The sequence below is a fragment of the Anser anser genome (assembly GCF_964211835.1).
Source record: "Anser anser genome assembly, chromosome: Z".
In the NCBI taxonomy this organism is placed as follows: Eukaryota; Metazoa; Chordata; class Aves; order Anseriformes; family Anatidae; genus Anser; species Anser anser.
Window position 1 is genome coordinate 47,333,022 of NC_139723.1, and position 24,253 is coordinate 47,357,274.

The 24,253-nt window shown below is 36.9% G+C and overlaps 1 protein-coding gene across 8 annotated transcripts in view; it reads left to right on the top strand.

Annotated features, from left to right (window-relative positions):
* The window catches only part of PRUNE2 (prune homolog 2 with BCH domain), a 140,756-nt gene that overhangs the window by 32,836 nt on the left and 83,667 nt on the right, over nucleotides 1-24,253 (top strand). For all 8 annotated transcript variants that reach the window (XM_083816553.1, XM_083816554.1, XM_083816555.1 and 5 more), the window contains exons 4-6: nucleotides 864-1,027; nucleotides 11,111-11,263; nucleotides 14,040-14,134. In XM_083816553.1, the coding sequence (XP_083672679.1) occupies nucleotides 864-1,027; nucleotides 11,111-11,263; nucleotides 14,040-14,134 (412 nt within the window). The remainder of the gene's footprint in view (nucleotides 1-863; nucleotides 1,028-11,110; nucleotides 11,264-14,039; nucleotides 14,135-24,253) is intronic.

The window sequence follows — 24,253 nt, forward strand, 5'->3', positions numbered from 1 at the left end:
TGTGGGAGACCATATTCTATATACCCGTCCTTAAGAGAGAAACTTTATAAGCCCATGGTGAGCAGAGGGAGCTGCTTTATAGTGGTCTGCCTGTCTTGCCCACAGTGAAGGATGTTGTTTGCTTCTAACTCTCTTTAGAACCTCATTTAAGATAAATAACATGCTTCCTGTGTGCTATAGCGCAACTATTTGGGAAATAAAAATAAAACACCCCCATCCTACTCTGAGGTATTTGTAGACTAGAATAAAAGTAGGGAAAATCTGAAATGAGAAATATGTGTAAATTTCATATTGGTTCTCTAACAACTGCAGGCAACTCAGTACATTGCTGACTTTCTCAAAGAAAAATTATCCATAATATTTGCTTTTTGCTACTGTCCCCTCCTGTGTTTCTTTCTTCTAAAGAATTATGACTATGATTTTATGTTAATAAATGTAGTTTGGCTTTGTTATTACTACTAAAAGCCAGAACACAAAGTGTTTAAATCCAAAATAAAGATCTTTTGCAAATTGCCAAAATATTCAGTGGTGAAATTCCCAAATCTCCCCTTCATAAAGAGTGATATTTTCAATACATGTAGAAATATTTTTTCCAGATTACTAGATTTAAAGATTTTGATAATGGAAATGTAAACAGTGAAGTCTTAGTGATATATCTAGTAATAAAACCGCTGTGAGCTCTTCATTTTGAAATTACAGTTTTAGGACTTGATTGTGACATTTTTTGGCTTCATAGCAGACTTAGGGCAGTGACAGCGGTGTTACAGTCTGGAATTTTTAAAAAGTTTTTGCACTGTTTTGTTGGGTTGTCTCAGCAGCTAGAAAGAAATATAAACATTATTTTTTTTTAATTTGCTTGGTAGTGAGGACAAAAGTTTGGAAACAGCTATTGTCAAAGTCATCAATCCAGATGAGCAATGTGGTGGCAGCCCGGAGTTACAAACGTCTTCTTCCTCTTTAGTAGTAAAAGAGATTCTTCAAGAGGCACCAGAGTTAATCACTCAGCAACTGGCTTATCTCCTCAGAGGTGAGAGATTACTCTTTATATTAAATACTGAAAGGTTTAATGGAGTGTTTCTGAATCTGCTCATGCAGAAAGAGTGTGATCCATTCTTTGGTTAACAATCCCTTTAAAGACCACGGGAAGCTTCATAAAAGAAGCAGGGAGTAAAGAGTTTGTTAAAGAGTAACATTATATTGAATATTAAAAATGTGCATTTAAAAATAGGCATGAGAGGTCTTTGCTGTATCACTAGACAAGAATATTAAATGGAGCTGTCGACACAGCAGCTGGGTAGCTGGAAAGGCTGTGCGGTTCTTCAGTTCCAGGGGCTGTGTGGTGCTGGCAGCTCAGCGCTGCCTGTCTGTGGACAGCAGTATGGGTTGGAATCTAATATTTACATGTTAAAACTTCTCCCGATGGTGGTACCTATTTTGTAAAATGATGTTTTAATGGTATGATGCAAAACTTCTGCTGCTTAAAGGTGCCATAACCAAATCTTCATTACACTCTCCTTATCTTTAGTATCATATGCCCAGTAGAGTACGAAGGATGGGAATTGAATAATCAGAAGTATTTTCATTTCTGTCTTCATAGTTGTCACTTGCATTAGTTTCCTCAGTTTATTTGCTTTAGCAGAATTCTTTCATAGAAAATAAAGCTGGAGTTGGAAAGAACTGAATGCTGTTCTTAAGTTCAACAATTTTAATATTATTTAATATTTTTTAATATTTTTTAAAGATTTTAGGTTTTAATTGACATTTGAATGTTAAATGTCCTTTAAGGAATCAAAGGGAATGTTTAATGAGGATTATGAAATCTTGCCTATACTTTCAGAAGCTAGGGAAGTCTTCCCTTGTCATTGTACTGATCACTATGATAGCAAATATAATCAGCATGTTCTGAAAAACTACAAAAGGTAATCTTTTTTCATGTTTCTGTGAAAGAAGTTCTAACAGTAACACTGAATTTAGCCAGCTTTTAAAGAACCTTTCCATGCTAATAAGCTCTAGTAAACCTGCCATGAAATATTTTTTTTTAAGATCCAAATTTCTGTTGAGTAGCTGTCCAGGAAATCTAGGCAAATCACCAAGTATAATAATTGATTCTGGAGGCAGAAAAAGAAATAGGCTTTTGGGAGTCTCTCAGGCTACCTGTTTGGTGGTGGAAAGAGTAAGAAGGCAGTGCTCTGAATAATCAACAAGAACACATAAGTATTATACATGGTTGTAAGCGTCCATGTGTTTTGGCTCTCAAATTTAAATAAAGTGCTTTTATTAGAGAAATATTCAAAGTGTTTGCATTAGAGATAACACTTCCAGTTTTAAGGGATATAGTAGCTTTTTGTTTGTTTATTTTTTAAATCAGAAAGTAAATTTTAATATTTTATTCAGTAGTGAGTATTTGCAGAACTTGGTGGATATAGGGGGGCCACTGTACCTTCTCTTAAATGGAATGACAAGTGATTGACAAAGCCTAAGTAACTACAGCTCTTCTTACGACTTCATGCTTTTCTATTTCTCCCAGTAATGCAGTGTGAGTGTATAGCACACTAAGCAATACAGCAAGTCCTTTTGTGACTCTCCGAAAATAGAAAATGGCTTTGGTACTTAAGAACCTTTCATTGCAAATTTATAAAAGTCACTGAATCCCATTACCGGTTTTGACAGTAAAAAAAATTCTTACATCTAAATGTATGTAGATGGTAGATCAAACTACAAAGTCTGGAAATAAGAGATCAAATATGACCTATCCAGGTCTAGCTTTTGTGTTCCTATATATATATATTATGGCATTTTGTCAAAGTCCATGTCCATGAAGTATACCCTTTGATATTCAACTTACCTGTGAGCATAGGAAACACCAGGGCCATATATCATAGTCTGTAAGGATGGGTGGCTGTTTTAGTACTGATGAATGTATGTGTAGAGGCTGGATGCCTTTCAGTTTAGCAGGACAGCCACAATTTCCGTTGGCACTGCATGGGCATAGAGTCAATGGAGAGGGTCCTGCTCTGTTTTTCTGACTTCATGTTACTTCCAAGGGAAATCCATATGTTGTTTGTATGTATCAGCTTTGGGGGAGTTTTAGAAACAGAGGACCAAAGTGGAAGTCAAAGTGGTAAGAATTAGGATTTTTTTTTCACTAAACAGCTGAGAGATCCCAGACTCTCTGTCTGAGTTGGGATCTCATCTTTCATTTTCTGGCTTTCCAGTGAGCATTTTGCTAGAAGATTTGTAAGATAACACAAATATCTGATGTTTTAATAATCATTGTGTGGTGGCTGTAACAGTTTCATTTCTTGCCTCTTTTGAGGGGGGTTTCTTTGTCACAGTCTGTTAGCAATTTGTTGATTTTAGTAATAGAAGCAGATACTAATAGCCTGCATATTTCAACTTTGAACAAACTTCACCTACTCTTCTGTACTCTTCTGTTTAAACAAATGAAAAGAAAAAAAAACAACAACAACAGCAATCACGAAGAGGTATCTGTGTGAAACTGAGCACATTATTGATCTAGGCAGTTTAATATTTAAGGACTTTTAAGGACTTTTTTTTTTAAGCTGAGTGGTTTTCTGGTATCTTTTTCTCATCAGACATGCTATAAGTTAGTTCTACCCTTGGGCTTTGAATAGAACCTGCTTTGAGAGTCAAAGCATTGTACAGCCATATCTGCCTTAAGGTAGAGCTTGCTCTGTCCCTGGATTTGTGCCAGAAGCAAACAATTATGGAACCTGCCAGAGTCTTGGGCCTGTGTTATTTTATTTCCCCAGAGATGTTTACAAGGGGACTGTTGCCAAACTCCAGATCCATTAAACTGCTGAATCATTACATTTTTTTGTAGCAGCCAGCTGGCAAGGATGTGATTCCAAGCACTCACTGTCAGGTACCTTAGGTCAGTGTACTCTAAAAAATGCCTCCTTATGTTTATTTGTATAAAGCCTTGAAGGATGCCACAAGATACAGACTGCAACATGTAAACAGAGACATTTATGGAAAGAGCATCAGCAAATTTTTTAAAATGAGTCTCCTTTTGCTAGTAATGAGCTGCATAGTTGAGGTCTTTTTGTGCTCTGTTGGGGCAGTCTGACTTTCAGTAGAGAAGATTAGTTTGTTGTTCTAGCCACCCAGGCTAATGTTAAGAAATGTCCTTTTAAGGACTTCAGAAACGATGCCAATTTTTTTTTTTGATGTTGCTCTGTCTTGTACGTCAGTCAGATGATTCACATGTTCCCTAATTGGTTCATCCTTAATATACATGTGAGAAACAAGGGGACATTTTAAACTGCAAAAAACACCGCAGTTGTTTGGATAGATATTTTTATGTATGGAAACAGTTGTCTTGAAGGCAATGCTACCCCACCCTGCCCCCCAAATTACGCTTCATTCCAGCTTTGTGGCTCTGCTGTTAATTACAATGAAGAGTGCTTGCTTCGGTCTGTTTTATATCTTTGGTTTAATCTGCAGTGTTTTTTTTTTTGTTGTTGTTGCTGTGTTTTGTTTATTTTTTGAGGGCACAGGGGGTGTCAAAGTATACTTTCCATGAGGGACTGTTGCTTTTCCCTGTCTTCAATTTTTCCAGGTCATGGAACAAAATCTCGACAGGAGAAATGCCTATATTTTCATTGTACTGTTTCTCTCAGCCACAAACTTATAATTCAGGAGATGCTTGTGCTGTTCTTAATGTTTTCCCAAAACGACTTCTGCCTTCATTAGATCATGTTTAATATTAATGCACAGCAATTGCTTTTGGCAAAACTAGTGTTTCACTTCCAAACTGCTTTGCAAAAAGAATAAAATGCATATAGTTTTTTAAGAGGGCTAGCCTATTTTCTAGTGACCTCTCCCTAGGAAAAAAAAAATCTGTAATGTAGTATGATGTACACAAGAAATAATATTGAATCTTGTGTTGCCTATTATATATTTCTTTTTTTCTGTGCTTGTCAGCAGACAGAGCAGCCTCCATTATGCTTTCAGAAACCCTGAGGGAGTTGCACCAGCACTCAGTGAAGTCTGCAGGAGATTTCTGAGCCCATGTATCTCTTTTACAGCAGGTACTCACAAAGGACCACATGACTAAATGGACTGACCTTTGGACAAGCAAAAGTACCTCAAGTTAACTGTTTCTTTTTTTTTTTTAAACTACCTGAAATCTTAGCACTCCAAGGGATGCTGAGGATATCTGTGAGAAGTGTGCGCCTTTCTTTCCTGCTGATGAACATAGTATTAAAGAATGAAGGAAGAATAAATGTTGAGCATAGCACTTGCTGACATCCTGTGAATTTGAGAAGTCTCCTTTCTTTCCTTTTACCCTATTAGAAATGTTAGCAATTGCAAGCACTACGGTATTGCTGGGATAAACAGCTGGGGGGGGGGGGGGGAAAGACCATTATGAACCTTTCTAACATATCTCCTTATTCTGAGGCATTTTTTCAGGCTGACTACATTTCATTCTTGTATTAAGTGATAAATCCCCAAATTTCTAGGTTTGCTTTGCTATTTGAAAGTGTTGTACGTGATCAAAATATGTAAAGAGGTCAACATTGAGATGAGCAGGGAAGGGTCCACTCTTCCAGATAGATGCTGCGGTACAGTGCACTTCTAAACACATTGTGCTTTTACATCTGTACAGTAATGGTTGTGTCCTGCCAAAGCTGAGACCAAATATGAGGCTGTGCCTTACTTTTGAAGAAATGCAAAATTTGTCACATGTGAAAACAAGAAAAAAATCGACACTGTTACCTGCAGAAATGCATGATAGGCTGCCCTACCATGTCACAGGGAGTCTTTCCATCTGTTCTGATTGGGAAGTAGATTAAAAAATAATAATTAAAAACATCTTTTCCCCAGGATGTGTGTGTAAGAGAATGAAACTAGTTTTATTGTCATGAGCAATGCTCCTGCAACACTGCTGCTGCAACAGGAGTGCAGGTAGTTTTTTCATCAGTCCTCCCACTCAAAGTGAAGGGGTATGAAAGGGCCAGTTGACTATGGCAAATCAACAGATGGTTGTAGGACTGGTGCCACAAACAGGGGTTTGTCTACTTAGACCATGGGACTTGCCTTGAGAAACCTGGTCTCCTGGGAGCTAGTGGGGACCACCTGTCATGGGCTTGCCAAACTGGTGAAGAGGGCTTTAAACTAGAGTTGTCAGGGGAGGAGAACCTCAATCCATCCCACTCCCAATTTGATGCAAGTGCCGAAGATTGATGCCCAGAGCCTGGGGAAGGGTCATGGGTCAGCAGGAGAGCACCTGAAGAGCAGCAGCACAAGGGAATTCCAGCCACTCCAGCCAGCGAGTCAGTTTCATCAGGGGCCCAACTTAAATGTCTCTGTGCTAACACAAGTAGCATGGGGAGTAAAGAAGAGGAGTCAGAGATGTACGTATGCCTGCAGGGCTTTGTTCTCATTGGCATTAGAGACGTGGTGGGACAGATGGCTCCCACGACTGGAGTGTTGGAAGGACGCAGGCTGTTTGGGAAGGCCAGGCGAGGGAAGCAAGGAGGGGGGCATCACCCCGTGTGTCAGTGAGCAGCTGGAGTGCTTGCAGCTCTGCCTGGGGATGGGTGAGGAGCTGAGAGAGAGCTTGTGGGTCAGGATTCCAGGGAGGGCAGGGACAGGGGACCTTAGAGTGGGAGTGTGCTACAGGCCACCTGATCAGGAAGACCAAGCAGACGAGGCCCTCTATAGGCAGACAGGAGCAGCCTCACATACGCAAGCCCTGGTCCTCAGCGGGTACTTCAAGCAGCGTGGTACCTGTTGGAGGGACAGCACAGCAGGGCATAGGCAGTCCAGGAGAGCCCTGGAATGCGCTGATGACAAATTCCTTCTGCAAGTGATAGAGGGGCCCACAAGGAGAGGTGCTATGCCAGACCTCATTCTCACCAACAAGGAGGGTCTGGTGGGGAATGAGAAGCTGAAGGGCAGCCTTGGCTGCAGTGATCATGAAATGGTGCAGTTTTGCATTCAGAGGGCAGCGAGGAGGGGGCACAGCAAGCTTGCTGACCTGGACTTTTGGCGTCTTGAGGGATCTGCTTGGTAGAAGAATACCATGGGCCAAAGCCTTAGAGGGAAGAGGAGCCCAAGAAAGCTGGCTAATATTCAGAGATCACCTCCTCCAAACTCAGGAGCGATGCTTCCCAGCAAAGGGGAAGTTGGGCAAAAACACCAGGAGACCTGCATGAGTGAACAAGGAGCTCCTGGCCAAACTCAAGCAGAAAAAGGAGGCATGCAGAGATTGGAAGCAAGGACAGGAACCCTGATGGGAATACAGAGAAAATGTCTGAGCAGCAGGAATGAGGTTAGGAAAGCCAAAGCCCTGTTGCAATTAAATTTGGCCAGGGACATCAAAGGCAACAAGAAAAGCTTCTGTTAGGTACGTAAGTGATTAAAGGAAGACTAAGGAAATGGTGGGTGCCCTCCAGAAGGAAATGGGAAACCTGGTTACCCAGGATATGGTGAAAGCTGAGGTACTTTTTTGCCTCAGTCTTCACCAGCAAGAGCTCTAGCCACATAGCCCAAATCCCAGAAGGCAAAGGCAAGGACGGGTAGAATAAAGAACTACCCAGTGTAGGAGAAGACCAGGTTTGAGACCATCTAAGGAACCTAAAGGTACACAAATCCATGGGACTTGAAGAGATGCATCCACAGATCCTGAGGGAACTGGTGGATGTAGTTGCTAAGCCACTGTCCATTATATTTGAGAAGTCGTGGCAGTCTCATGGAGTTCCCAGTGACTGGAAAAAGGGAAACATAACCTCCATTTTTAAAAAGGGAAAAAAGGAAGATCTGGGGAACTACAGACCACTCAGTCTCAGCTGTGTGCTTGGCAAGATCATGGAACAGATCCTCTTGGAAACTGTGCTAAGGCACATGGAAAGTAAGCCAACATGGCTTCACTAAGGGCAGATCGTGCCTGACAGGCACACACAAAATTGGTATCATGTTGACTTCAAAAACGTTGAGCTTCATTCACTGTAGAACTTGCACCTCTCATTTTACTGCATTTTGCAGTATATTTGTGTTAATTTTTTTTTTCCCAAGAACTATTCTGTCCACAAGGACACAGTTTTGGTAAAGGTTTGAAAACATTGTGTGACTGAAGGGTTATTAAAAGAGCAGTGTGCAGAAGGTCAAGGGAGATGACTGTCCCCCTCTACTGAGCCCTTGGGAGGCCCCACTTGGATTATTGTGTCCAAGTTTGGGGCCCTCAGGACAAGAAGGATGTGTATCTGTTAGAGCGGGTCCAGGGGAGGGCCAAAAAGATGATCCAAGGGGCTGGAGCACCTCTGCTATAATGTATGGCTGGGAGAGCTGGGGCTGTTGAGCCTACAGAAGAGAAGGCTCCAGGGTGACCTCATCACAGCCTATCAATACTTAAAAGGGTCTTCTAAAAAGGAAGGAGAAGGACTCTTTACTTGGGTAAATAATGATAGGACAAGGGGTTTAAAAGTAAAAGAGGAGAGATTTAGATTAGAGGTTAGAAGGAAATTTTTCACTCAGAGGGTGGTGAGGCACTGGAACAGGTTGCCAAGAGAGGCTGTGGAAGTCCCATCCCTGGAGGTGTTCAAGGCCAGGTTAGATGAGGCCCTGGGCAACCTGGTCTAATGGGAGGTGTCCCTGCCTGTGGCAGGGAGATTGGAACTGTATGATCTTTGAGGTCCTTTCCAAACCAGGCCATTCTATGATTCTGTGACTCTGTGAAGGTACATGCAGGTGGACAAGACTGCCCAGTCATGCCTATGCTGCTGGGAAGCTATCCATGATGTGCTACAGCATCTCCCGAGCAAGTCGTTGCACGATGAATTTGAGCATGTGCTGTTGGACAAATACTTTCTGATGGAGTCTTAATTTCCTTTGTGTATGCATGAGCACCCCCGTGTCTGAAAAAAAAAAAAAGGGGGGGGGGGCTTAAAAATCAGAAGATTGTTATTACTAAAATAATTCATGGATCCTGGTACCTAAGCTGCCATTTATCCAGGTACAGCTCTGTGCTGACTGGGAGTACACCGTGGGACATATAACTTGTTTATTGCTCTTCTGAAAATATAGACAAGAATATGTAGCACATGCATTGTTTTCTCATTAGAAGTAGGAACAATGAAGGAATACTGTTAGATGAATCATTCTGGAGGCTGCTGATTGGGAAACTTGTTTCATATTAAAGGGACAGAAAATTAAGGCTTGCAACTATGTTTAAATTCACTGGGAGCTTTATATCACTAATATGTAATGTATATATCTATATATCCTAGGTGCTAAGTATCAGTTAATTGCCAGGAGACATCTGAAATCTGTTTTCTCTGGAGCCTTGTTATGAGTACCTAAATTTACAAATAAAAATAAAACAGTTCTGAAAATCTGTGTCAGTATATATGATTTTCATTTGGTCTGTGTTTATTTAATATTTTTAATGCTATCAAACAGGGCAGAAACATTGTCTTGAAGTGATGGTAAGAGTGACATAAGGATAGGGAAGCTGAGAATTAAAAGACTATTAGAAATTATCTATAACAGAAAAACAAAAGAAATTTCATATATCTGAATTTCCAGAACTTAATATCTGTTGGGGAACAGCTTGTTAAACATTGCTTTTAATAAGATTAATTAAAAAGCGAATTATTTTGTAGATATATTTTTTGACTTTTACATAATTAAAAACTGACTCAAGTGATTTTTTACTTTAATAGGTGTTAATCCATTTAAAGTTTGTTTTTTTGATGTTCTAGTTCTTGCCTATTTTCCAGGAAAACTGTGATTTCAGTAATGTCTGATGTTAGAATTGTATCTGTGATACATGTATTTTACTCCCACATGTCCTTTAACACATCATGTCAAATGTATTCCTTAGATTAATAGGACAAATAAATATAGCATATTTGAATTATACGTTTCCTAGGTAAGATTACTTAATCAATACAGGATTTGTCTAATAAATAGGTGTGTACTTAGCATAGGAAAACTCTTCTATGTTGCATGTGCTTCTAGACATTTTGAAGAAATACTTTTCATTATTTTCTGTGGTAGCAGTGTAGGAGAAAACCAGATTCATACTGGGTGTTTGGGAAGAGAACAGAAAATATTCATCTTCCGTTCAAGAACCCTGACCACTGGTGCATTATGGCATGTCAACCTATGTGATCTACCTTTCCTAGTCAGCCCAGTGAGATTGAGGATGGCTATGTCCAAGTTTTTCTTTTTCTCACTTAGCTCTTTGTTAAAACATAAACATTTTGGCTTATAAAAACTATCTTATATTATTGTACTGATTTGCTCATTGACCTGGCATGATGCAATGTGATCATACTCTTGTTTGAAATCCCTGTGCACAGTACAGTAATAAATAATTTCAATTCTGAATTGTAAGACTTTATTGTCCTTAATTTAATGTGAGTAATTGGGTGCGAAGGCTGCCCTTGGATATATTAATAAATGGGATCCCAGTCTTCAGGTGATGAAAGGGTGACTTGAGACCTTCAACTGTGTCAGAAATTTTTTACATTCAGGATGCAGAACATAGTGGTCTGAAAAGACATCAAGCTCGCCTTTGTCTTGTAAGAGCATACCAATTTTGAAGAAGTTATTCATTGAACTATGTTTCTCTTAACCTGCAAGGTTAGATAGAGTTAAATAGAGTACACCATTTTGTTTGGCTGAATGTAGCGTGCTTTTTTTTGTGTGTTCTTTGACAGGGGTTCAGCTAGTGTCAAATATGCTGAAATAACTAATGTCATGTGCCTTGTCATATTTTGTAGCATATTTAGCATCCTTCTAATGCACTTTGTAAGTTTTATTTGCTATACTCAAGTATATTTTTTAAAATTCTGGATATAGGTGCCTTTGAAAGCCATCATTTGATGCAAACAATGTAGCAGAAGCCATAGTTTTCTAAAAAGTATAATCTTAATATAAGCAGCTTTATTTTTGTGTTCAGGTGATAGTATATCTAATTATTTTGGCATTTTGCTTGTGCATTTTATCAGTTCGTTGAACTCATCAGCGGGAACAAGCTCCAAAGAGGAAATGGACGTTGATGGGGTTAACATCCTTGTTTGTGTAGTCCCTCTTCACTGTTTAGAGGAGGTATTGATTTTACCTTTCAACATTTCAGGAAGCATTCTCTTCAAGTGCATGTCTTCGGAGCTTGACAGAATCACAGAGCAGCAGGAGAAAGTGCTGTCAGTTCTAGAGGAGAAGTTCCCAGGTCTTCCCCCACGAGAAGAAATTATCTCTGTTCTCCAGGAGACTCAGCTTAACCCTCAAGGTAATCCAATTTCCATTTTCAGACATTTTACAAATGTAGTTACGTAACTGTATTTGAATAGTTTGGCTCGTTGTGTGTGGTGAGAGTATAGCTGCAGGATGGTATCTTCATTGACAGTTACATGTAGTTATATTTAATTTTAAAATAACTGGATTAAAATTTTAATAATGGAATTGCAATTTTTGCTGAGGAACTGCTGAACTTCTAAATAATCTTATAGTGCTTTTATGGGTGACAGAACACTGGCATAGGTTGTCCAGAAAGGCTGTGAAGTCTTCTTCCTTGGAGGTCTTTGAAAGCCACCTGGACACGGTCCCAGGCAGCCTGCTCTAGGTGGCTCTGCCTGGGCAGGGGGCTTGGACCCCAGAGATCCCTTCCCACCTCAGCCATTCTGTAATTTACAGATAAAGTAGACGTTAATTTATTTCAAATGTTTGCTTTTACAAGTGTGTGCTAATCAAGTATTTGTGTTAATGAAGTGGAACCCAGGATAGAGGTGTAATCAATGTTTCAGCACACATGCAGAAACTGTGTTGCAGTTGCCGTAGTGTAATGGGAGTGGATTTTATCTTCTGAACCTTAGCAAATTTATCAAGGTTTCAGCTATTAGGGCTAGGGGTCTATACAGGTGAAATGACTTTGACTAAGATTAAGGAAACAGTGAGAAAACTGTAACTCATTCATTTCCTTCCGCTAGAAATAACTGAAGACATTTTGATGTTATTTCTGTGATCAAAACTCAGACTGTGTGAAGTTGATCTTTGATCACAGTCTTGTGAAGGGATGCTGAAAGTTGTTGCAATCACTCAAAATTTTTTACTGTCTTTATTAAATGACATCCACTACCAAGTTGTTACCAAAGAGTGAGCATTGAATTATGGAGATACTTTTCTGTTAGATATATCAGGCATGAACAGGGTCCCTTTAGACTTGTAGTCTTTATTCGCTCTTCTCTGTCCACCCATCTGCTGAATACTCTTACCTGAATTCAGACCTTCAGCCTGAATTGGCTTCCCAAACTGGTAGTTAAGGGCAGAACTTGAGGTGCTGCTCCCTTTGCTCTTTCTCTCAGTGAGGCTGCAAAATAAAATAATTCAGGGCCGTAAGTCTTTGGATAGTTCCCTGATATTTCTTGTGACATTAGTCAAGAATTCACAGTTCAGAAATGAACTATGTGGCCTGGATTGGAGAGACATTGAAAGTGGCTGTTGCTGAACTCTGTTCTCAGTACTGCCGATTTTTGTGGAAGGTGGTTGAGTGGTGTCATGTACTTGTTTGTACATGAGAAACTAGAGGGTTTATAACTGATGTAGTTTACCCTGCTCGTGTGACATATAAAAACTACTGGCAATAAATGTCAGGCAGACTGAATCTGTTATGCCTACTTTTCCAAGTTTTGTATTGGATATTAGGGTAATGTCATGCTTTTTTTTGTTTCATAGCTGCTGTTTTCCATATATTGTAAGGTACATATTTAACACTGCGTACATTTATATGGTATTTGTCTTAGTAAAGTATTGAAGAGTTTCTGAAGTCCACTGAAGATACTGACCTCTGCTGAACATTGTGCCTTATATACCTGTTATTTTAGACCCTATTAGGAAAATTTGGCAAAAACGTTCTCAGCTTCATGCAGAAATAACGATTTTTTGGCCTGAGTTCATGAATTCACTTGTTATTTGAGACACACTGGTCTGTAGTCAAACAGAAAGTCTACAGGCTACATATAAATATTTTTAAAAGGACAGACTCAAAAACAAAATAAGTATATGAACATAAGCCAGTTCATCTTGTCATTGGATTGAATGCAGTACCTGGACTCTATACAAGAACAGTAACGAGATGATTCATTCCTTTGGCTTTAAGTGGGTATTTGGCTTCCTCTGAAAAATCACTCATGCAAACACATTGTGGATGTTATGCAGCTAAGTTTTATAAGTCTGTGGACATTTTATTTACCGCTCTACACTGAAGTAAGTAGCTCACACCTTTCTTTGTATAGGTATTTGGCTACTTTCTCTGTTCACCAGATGGTGTGATACAACTGTGTATCTATACATGAGATATATTTATTATAAGAAACTTTAAAGCATTTAAGTCAAATGTCTCCCATTGAAGAAATATAGTCATGTGGATTTTAAATATGTTGTACTTAAACATATCAACATGTCTGGTTATAGTGTTAAGCAATTCCAGGTTTACTCTGTTTTCTGATGATAATGTGCATTTCTGTTTCTATGGTACGTACACATCCTGTTGGTTCATTTACTGTTTGATGTACATAAACCATTGTTGGTATCAATTTGTGAGGAAAACCAGAAAGGTTGAATGATTTTATGTTTACAGAATGTCTTAATGCTTTGCCTCTGAATATTTTAGAAATACCATAATAATCTACATGTGCTTTTCAGTGTGTTACTTATTCCAGAAGTATGTCATATTAGTGGCATAAGGATGGTCTAGGTATACATTTATCATCAACTAGAACTCAGTTGACCTAGGAAGTACGAGTGTTCACACAATTTCATTTCATTGCAGGAGACTTAATTAATTCTTCATCCTTTGTTGTTGCTTTTTAATCTCTTCCTTTCTTAAAGAAACCCTCTGGAAATATTATGCATTGAATTATTAATGTTGATTTTAATGTTCTTATAGGGTGTCCTAAAATACAGAAGGCTCAACATTAAGGCTCAAACTGTATTTTTAATTTATGTTGCTATATCTGTTCAGCTGTGGATACTTGAATGTATTGAAATTCCTTTCTCTTCTAAAATAGGTGTAAGCATTGAGGAAGTTATGCTGAAGGATCTCAAGGAAATTTCAGATGGAGAAATCAAAGTAGCAATTAGCACTGTGTACATGACACTGGAGGTAAGAGGAAGCTTAAATAATGTAGTTGGTAAACAGCCCTATTTTCTTATTAGATTAGTGAAACTTCTGCTCGCATATAATGTAATTACTTTTGAGAGAACGACTAGCTGTTTGTGATCTCACTATCATTTATATGCACCTGATTATTACTTCCTGTTGATCAGTTTGATGGTTTATAAATGGCACTAGCCAATTGCAGCCTTTGTGCCAACTGAAGGTGTGAGCGTTCAGTTATATTTTGTAGATAGTTACTACTTTTCACTTAGGTTATGGCATATGGGCATATGATTTATATATCTGGTCTAACCCTTTCTCAGCTCTTTGACAGGAGAGGGTGTTCTTTTATTCCTTCCATGCCTACCTTGAAATTGTGTAATTAATTTTGTCCATTCCCAAATGCATGTGTGGACTGACCTAATCTAAATGAAAATGGTGGTAGAAACAAAGGACCTTGACAGAGCAGAAGTTTGTAGAATTTTGGTTGTTTGGATTAAAACCATAGATTTGTTCTAATGAGTTAGCCCAAAATTTTCCTTCTTGACGAATTACAGACATTTTGTAATTGCTAGGAGAAAACTTCTGCGGTATGTTTTGCATCATTATTTCAAGACAATTGGTATTATAGATGTTAGTGGTTATATACCTGGACCTGAAGTAGACATAAATATTACTGTATGTGACATGCAAATGAAGTTGTCATCTTTTACTTTTTACTTTTAGATTTTAAAAGTTTTGATTAAATGATATTTAAAAAATCACCTGAAGAGTACTTAATAGTGTATATCCTATGAGGTTTCTTACAAAATGTTTTTTCAAGGCATTTTATAAAAAATAAGGCGCTTCTGTGGATGAAGAAGTTTCTGGCATAACTCCACTAATTATTATCCACAAATTTCTGCTTTTTTCTTAAGCTTGCATAGTGAAATATATAAATCAATCTTGCTATCTAAGTGTTGAGATATCCTTAATATGTGACTAAGTACTGAAATAAAAATATTTAATTTTAAAAAATGAAAAAAGTAATCTTATAATACCTCCTGCAGTTCTGCAGCTACTCTGGTGTATTTGTTTCTTAGGGGGTGGGCTAAAGTAGTATTTTTGGCCTGGTCAACTTTATTACAAAGGCATTTTACAAGTCTATTTTAAAAGCTTGTTTATGGCACGGATTTTTTTTGGCCTTTACTACAGTTAGAACTATTTTATAGAGAGTAAGCAAAATCTGTTCTGAAATTCTGAAAGCAGAATCTGTTAGTTTCTCATTGGCAAGCAGGCTTTACCGGCCATGAAGTACACCACTTTGTTTGCCATAATTTTACTCCTCAAAATTATGTGGAGGTTGGGAGTAATGGGGAAAAGTATTGCAGGATAAATCCTAAAAAGAAGAAATTGGATTTTTTTTTTAACATCCTTTACTTTTTTTTTTATTATTATTATTATCATTTTTATTAAGTGGGCTTCAGTGAATACTGGACACATTGGGCTGGTAATAAGAAACTAGATTTAGCATTACATTTTTGTTTTATTTATTTTACTTTTAATTTTGTTTCATAGACTATGTAGAATGCAGACCTTGTGCCCCACAAATCTAATGTTTAGCTTTGGCTAAACATGGTTGAAGTCATCTGTACTACTTTACATATTCAAAGTAATCTTAACCTGAAGCTTCTCTTCCATGTGGCAAGTTGAACTTGGCAACAATAGGTTTTCATAGTCCTAAAAGCAGGCAAATCTTCAAACTCTTTTCAGTGACTGAGTAACATTCAATGCTGGCATGCTTTGTTCAAGGAGCTGCAAGATCTGGTGATCAAGCAATAAAAGTTTCACAGTTGTCTTTCTTGAGACACATCCAACAGCCATTGGGGAAGAAATGTAGATTTAGTTGCAAGTAAAAAGAACAAATTGATCAGGGTCTTACTGAAGTTAGATGATTTTTAGTCCTAACTTGTTAAGCAATTTTATTACTTAACATTATTTAGCATTTCTGATAGGATTTTTTTTCTGGAAGTTGTGGGCATCTCTCTTTACGTTTTGCTCTCTGTTTTTCTGCTGTAAATATTTTGCATCAAAAAGAGCTTTTTTTTTTTGAGGTGTAACTGCTTTTTTTTTTTTTTCCCCTAACATTTACAAACTCATACTTGGTTAAAAACATCTAGTAAGTTCATGGTTGGGCTGGAGATCAGTTTTGCATTTATTACGTTACTGCACTTTGTTCAAATGTTTTCTAAACTCTCTAATTTACAGCGTTTGACTAGCACAAGATTCGCTGTCTGGCAGCCAGGGACAAAGTTGTCTGCATCATGGTAAAGTAGGTGGCTTGTAAAAACATTCTGCACAAGTTACTTCACCTAGTATCAGCAATACACTATGCATAACAGAATTACAAACAAAACTGTCCAGACCCATGTCTTTCTTCAGTTTAGATTTCTGTTATGGTATGACCTGAGAATACACAAACTTTAGTGACTTCTGGATTTTCTCAGCAATTATGATGATAATTTGTTTTTTCTCCTCAAAGTGCTCTGCAGACATTACCTGATTAAACATAAAAAACATAAAAAATTAAAACATAAAAAAATTAAACATAAAAAGAACATGAAGCATAGGCTAGGCTTTGCAGCAGGTGTAGAATGTCTGATGTGTTCGTTTCTTCAGAAATCTCACATTGTTTTTTTTAAACCAGCAGATAAGTAAAAGCATTTTTCATGAAAGTACTTTCTGTAGGCTCAATTATTTGCTATGGTTCAGTGCTCTGTCATGTAGGTGATACTGCTAAGACCAAGGATGATGATTATATGATTATACTTGGGTAGAGTAAGCTGTTCACAAGTGCACATCTCCTGTTGCATTGGCTATGTATCATGAAGAATGAAAGTGTTATAGCTCAACACTCAGGCTAAGATTTCAGTCAGCATGTCACAATAGTAAATACAGTCAGAGATCAGTTAGTCAGGTATTCTAACAAATGTCACACCTCAGTGGCACATTCTCAAATGATTTTACATCCTTCTTATATCAACTTCTCTGGCAAGTTTTACAGATTTTTGTTGAGAGTAAACTGAAAAAAAAAGCCCTGTTCTTGGCAGAAAGGATGTTCTTTCCAGTCAAATCTTGGCCTGAAGCTAAGTCTCTTTCCCTTCTTTTCCTATACTAGAAAAATCATGTATTTCCTCAGTTTCCCCTCTGTAACTGAGAATGTTAAAATTTATTTCATTAATGTGCCATGTGGCTAAATTAATTGAAGCCTGTGTTAGAAATGCGATAAACCCTACTTTTATTAGTAAAGATACACATTTCATATTACCTGTGGGAATATTTTCGAGGTTCTGTATTTCATAAGGAAGGAAAAGATGGTAACTAATAAATCATCAATTGTAAGTTAATACTTACTAATTACTTAGAGTGTTATTGCATAACGATACTCAGACATGTAGGATACGTGAAGGCACGCTGCTGCACTCAACAGTTTCTCATGAAGAAAGACATAAATGCAAACATAGCAATGCAATTGATCTCAAAGCTTTATTTGTATGTAAATACTGATATTAATCAACGTTCTGTGATTTAGATACATTCTTTGTTGGCTCACTAGTTGTCAACTGAATGATTTTTAAGTGTCCTGATAAGAGAGTCTTTCAACTGTTGAAGGAATAGAAAGTGTTGACATAAGTAATAAAGTCAGGGAAAGCATTTCATGCAGGGGAGTTTAGTTTTTTTATGAGAATCTATGTGAAGCTTTGCATCTTTTTGAGACAACTACTTTTCTGTCTGCACTTCCAGGATTTAGGTGGCATTAAAGTTGTAAGTTGAAATCAGACCTGTGTCTCCAGGGACTGGCTGCCAGAGTGTGTGTCACTTGGATTTCATATGTATTGCGGATTTTTTTTAGGTGTGTGACAAAAGACTCGGAGACCAGATCACAGTTATTTTTGTTGCCTTTGCCAGAAAGTTTCCACAAGTCATAATAACGATTACTCATAGGATACTGTAGCAAAATTCAATGCATGCATTACAGTTAATTTCTATTACATTATGTTATACCCTGAGAGTATATTTTGCTTGATCTCTGCTGGAATTCTCTAGGAAATGAGAAATATCTTCTCAATGTGACTTTCTGTGAAAGTCATTTTTTTCCTGAGAAATGAATACTTAATTTGTAAACTGAACTCTATTCTCTGCTTTCTTAAGTCTACTGCACCAGAATGATGCTCAGGTTTCATGAGCGTTCGGTTTAGTTGAAATGGCTCACGATGTTGAAGCTTAATAATGCATTTGTTGGACTGGCCCAACAAATAGTCCTTAATCTTCTGTTTCACGAACATTTATTCTAACTACTCACAGAACTTGGAATAAGTTAGGGTGATAGAAAAATCAAATTCCTCCAGGGAGAATCAAGGCAGGCAGTTGAAAACAGGGCAAAAAGATACCACCTAGTAGTACAAATGACTTGGGAATAGTATCAAGGGAAAACAAGCTCATGCAACAAGTTTCCTCTTTGTGGCTTTGTCTTTGACAAACACACAGCAACTGGAACTTGGGAAATTTTGAAATGTTTGTAGCACAATAGATCCGCTTCCCAATAGATAAATAGTCTGATGTCAGAGAAACAATTTGATTTTCATACTGTTTTGTAGTAGTAGTATGGCTTGCAACAATGCTACTGATTTGGAGAAGTTTATATGTGTATTACGAAAAGTGATGCTTTTAATACTTCTGTAAAGCAAAGCAAGGATCTCTGTCATATCTGGTGCATGTCGAACAAGTACTAGGTAGGCTATTGCATCCAGTTAAGCGAGTCTTTGATTTGTTTGAAGGTTTGAACCTTTGTTGTCTATCTGTAATGACTGGGCCATAGTTACGTACTTGGGAACTTTTTTCTTGCGGTATATATATAAACACATTTCAAATGAGATCAGATTGGTCCATGAATTTGTTTTTAATGCTAAAAACAAAACAAAAGAAAACCCCAAATAAACATGTTAACATTTAATCTTCCAATAATGGAATTGGAAACAAAATTCACAGTAACTTACAATAGCAACGCTATTTAGAGATATTTTTCTGATGCCTGTTGTGAGAAGTTAGGGTATGTAAAATAAATGATGTATGGAGCTGTAGGAATGCGACTTTTGCAGACTACCTTATGTCTAAGGAACATTAAACATAGGGTTCTCGTTTAGCAAATAAATAACCATTCATTTCAATGGCTGCATAGTCTGGACTTTTGTGCATATTTTTGCAAAGATGAGAAGAGGCCATTAGGGATTTAATATAAAATAAATCGCCAAGGGGTCTTCTTGTAGTCCTAGTCTTTCTGCCACATGGTGTGTCACTAATGTGCATAAATGGGCTTAAATGAATTTGTTATCTGTATTACATTTGCAGTATGTATATATTTATATATTATTTTTTAATTGTGTTTAAAAATAAAACATTAAATACATCATTTCTGAGAGTTGAAAACATACCATTTGTAAATAAATCAACCTTAATTAAGGTCTTAAAATGTCAGTGTGTGAGATCTGCCTGTAGGAAAATGTATAACATACATAGTACACAAGGCTTAAGTATAATTCCATTTGCTTTTTTAGAAGTATTAGGAGGGTTAAATCATCCCCTTATAGGACTGTGTAATGCAGTCAAACATGCATTACTGTAAATACCACACTCACATTTAAGCATCAGAATGCAGTGTTCTGGAGGATGGTGGCTCTTGTGTTGATGCCTTGGGTCAGACTAAATACTTCAACCGCAATGAGTATGATCCAAGGTGGGGAGAGTGGAGGCAGACCTGCTGAATTCTGTGTTGCAGTTATTTATTCATTTCTAAAGGTGTGAGAGGAAACTGGTGGGGAGAACCCTAGATTGTTTAAGTGCTTCTTAACTAACTACATGAAATCAAATGACAGCAAAACCAATGGTCATTATTGTGATTGCTAGGATTACTTGTAGTTTTAAAGTCAAGACCAGGAGATGATATGAGGGTGATACGGGATGAAATTCACCTACTGAGTGAGATAGTTCTAAGTGAAGTAATGTAGGCTGTCAGAGTATCAGGCGAGATGTTTATTGTGGTCCGTCTTGGTGTATGTGTTGGGGGAAAAAGTAAATTTGTAAGACTGGCCAAGACAATTAGATTTATCAGTAAGTCCAACTCAGCCCATGCTTAAAACATTAAATAATAATTTATTCGATAGTCATTTTTGGAAGGTGCATTTGATTATTTTCTTCTGTACTGCTGCCATAAATCATGTAGTAAACCAGAAGCATCAGAAGCATTGTTCTTGCAGTACCTTTTAAGAATGCTTGAAGTATACAGTGATACCCATTCTGCAATGATGTGTATGTTGATTTTGAGTTTATTTCAGTGTCTGAAGAAATTGGATAGACTTCATCTGTTAAATTTTTTGTGAATTCTGGTGTAAATTTAGCCTCTGCAATTGTTTATGGCTTTTCCTTTAGTGGTTTTATTCAATCTTAATTCGAAAGTTAATAAAGTAAAATAACTGAGAATTATTAAACGGCTAAACATACATGTTAGATTAAAATACTAACATTTACAATGAAAATGTGATTGTATTTACAAGTGTGTTATTCAAGAAGATAAACTCTAATTTCTTTTACAAATACATTTATGAAATGTATTTCGCTACATAAATTCTTATACATACGGAATATCTTTATGAAATACAGCTCTAGAATATGCAGTATGTCTCATCTAAATAAAACAATATATACAATATCATCATTGGGCTGCATTCCTGACTTCTACAAAGCTGACTAATTTATCATTTATATACTCTCCTAGTTCTTGTCAGTAGCATCTCAGCTCAGCTGTTCATGGGGCATAGACATTGACAGCGGGAGGTGCTGTTTTGAGAAATGTTCAGCATAAAAAGAGTTTTTTGTATGAAATACAATACACTTTTTCTTATGTTAATTTAAAACATAACTTAAACATTTAATATTTTGAGATCTGACCATAACGCATGAAAATAGGGATTGATAATAGCAAGGGATAACAACGATATACATGTTAGAGAAAAGTTAGGTTTGTTTTTCTGCTATTTAGTTTATGATTTTTCTTTGCCTATTATGTAAGAAAAACTTAATGTAGGACATTCAACTGTTGATCCAAGATTACAAAATAATTTAAGCTTTAAATAAAATGACATCTTTTGTGTTTGCTGGTGTTAGTATTACTGCAGAAGAGAGCAGTTGTGTCCACAGGATGTCCACAGGAAGTGACAGATCAATACTTTAACCAAATGTCTTTCTTGGTGACTGCTTTTGTATTTTTCATTTAAAAAAAAAAAAAACACCCTTTAAATCTTGCAATATTTACTGAGAATAGTGATATTTTGGTGCAGGAAAAACAACAGTTTATCTGCTGTGTCTTAAAATATTCATTTTGTCCCATCTGTTTGGCAAAGCATGTGTATAAACACCTTTTGAACAGGAATTTAAGTGAATGATTATCACTCATAAACATTACGATAGCCTGTGTTATTAGCACACACTGGTGAATTTTATACCTTCTGCTGCATACCAGGAGCCTAGTCCTGCAGCTATCGGTCATTTTAAAACATAGAAACATTCTGGAATTTTGATTTAGTTAAATCAAGTGCTGTGTAAGTTTCTTCAGCTTTTATGTGCTCTGGTTAGATGGTAACAGGGAAGATCCTTCTTACAACTGTGTGTAACTGGGTATGCTCTGAGGCTTCCTTGAAGTCAAGTGCTGTGTCTGACTAAAAACTTCAGAATTTATTTTGGTTTGATAAAGGGATCAAAATGCAGAACATGATTCAAGCTGAAACCCTTCAGTCACTGTCTGAGTACTCAAATTCGGAGTAGCTTAAAACACCAGCTGTAATTCTACCGAAGAATGGAATTTTTCTTTCTCTTTTTCTTTAGGGACAGATGAAATTTTACTCAGAAAGATCACTGCTTCTGTATACAGAATTATTCATGGCTTCCATGACTCTGAATGTATTTTTTATTGTAAAGCTGTTCTGTAAATGTTTCTCACCAAAAAATATCCTGTCTCCTGCAACTCTATAGATAGAGTATTTGTGCAAATTTTATTTTCTCTATTCAAGTGAATACTAAAAATGTCTAACCTATAGGCTCTTTGATGCTAGAAAAACTGACATTCAGAACTCCTATGTATATTGCAACTATTGCGATGTCTTACTTATTGAACATTTTTTTCTATTCTGTGTAGACTAGATAAATAATGTATCAAGTAAAAAAATGCCTTTGAGGTAATTTTACCCTGCTGTGTGGGTAGAGACTTGTATTATGTTTGTCCATAAGAGATTCTCTTTAAATATAAATATACTATTTTTTTTAGTCCTGAAACCAGCCCATTTATGAAATAATTATAAGTTAAAGTTGCTAAACACAATGGATGGAAATTCCAAAAGATGGAGTTTATTGACTATGATAATTAGATTAGAAAATATTCAAGGTTTCAGCTTTTTAGAATATTTTTCCTGAAAAATATCCACTTTAATTTTTTTAAATTATTTTTTCTGAAGAATGAGTCTTAGTAATTTGAATCTCAAGATTTTCTTTCTCCATATTTGTGAACTGTGTTTATACAATAAAACCATGCTTTGAAAACTTAGCTATGGAGAGATATTCCTTTCTCTTACTAGTATAATTCTAGTGATTTATTTTTTTTATACTAAGCCACAAAGCTCTCATTACTGTTCAGGTTAAAAAAAAAAAAAGTAGTAGGACTGAACACTTGCTTCCTCTGTGATCAAGCCACTCTTAATGAATTAAAATTTCTTACATGTATCTGATAGCTACCCTCCAGGATTCTTTCTGGAAACAATCTGAACACAACATTTATGCTGATATAAAACAGGAACAAGTTTATTGAGGCCGATGTGCTTATACTAAATTAAAACTATGACAGCTGATAATTTTATCTTCTAAATGAAATCACATTATTTGCATTGTAGAGATGGGGCAGTCAGGCATTTAAACAACCCTTTTGTGTTTGGGAGAATGTTACCTTCCATCTCTAAGAAAGAAATAATGAATTTGGATACTGGTTTGTGGTTTCTTTGGCTCAAGTCTACCAGGACCATACAGCTAGTACTAGAATCTGGCAGAATTCTGTCTTCCTTGCAGGATAATGTTTCTTCTTTTGCATTAACAACTAAACCAGTTGAAGAAAAATTTGTCCTACCTGGATTCTACCTTTGCCAGCAAAAGCTTAAAGTTAGTATCTATTTATTGCCAGTTTGGGTTCTTTTTACAGAAGGACAGACCTCACTACTAGGTGTTCTTTATCTGATTGTTACCTTTTTCCTAGTCACATTTCCAATAAATTTTCAGAAAACTTGGTTCTCCCCTGCCAACGAACAAATAAACATACAAACAAACAAAAAAAACCCCACAACTTTATAGACCCAGAAAGGTAAGCATTCCACAGGGAGACTTCCTGCAGTCTTTACCCCTTTCTTTTCCCTGCTGCAAGCTCACCAGAATGATCTGCATTCTGGGCCTGGATTGCACATCCAGAATTGGATTATTATTTATTTATTCATAGGTTTCATGGATGCCATACATCTGCATATGCTGATTGTGTTTGTATTTCCAAGTATTTGTCCCAAACTAGAAATGAAAAAGGTTAGAATAGATTATTTTAATTCCTGAAATAAGGAACTGTTAGGTCAGCTCTTTGACTCGTAGAACACCATGCACTTAGACTACCTGTGGATTGTTTAATCTAAAGAAGGGTTCAGGGATGACTTTGAATAAATGGCAATTGTACAAATACTGGTCTGTAAACTCCTGTAATTGTATTTTAAAACAAAAAATCTTAACTGAGCACTAAGTGCTGTCTTTTGTCTGATTTCATCAGGAACAGAATCCTATTCTACTGAAAATGTATTGTTTTGGCCTTAAAAGTTTGTCATCTATATATAAATAGCACTAGCATGGTTGTTTCTCAGCATTTGCTATTAAACAAGACTTTCTAAATAAAGGGACTAGAAATAATTCAGAAACAAAAAAGTGATTTTCCTCTCACATCTCTCCGTTGAGTATTTGCCATATGGGTTGCTCAGCATCACACTCTCAGCAGGTCTAATTTATGGTAAACAC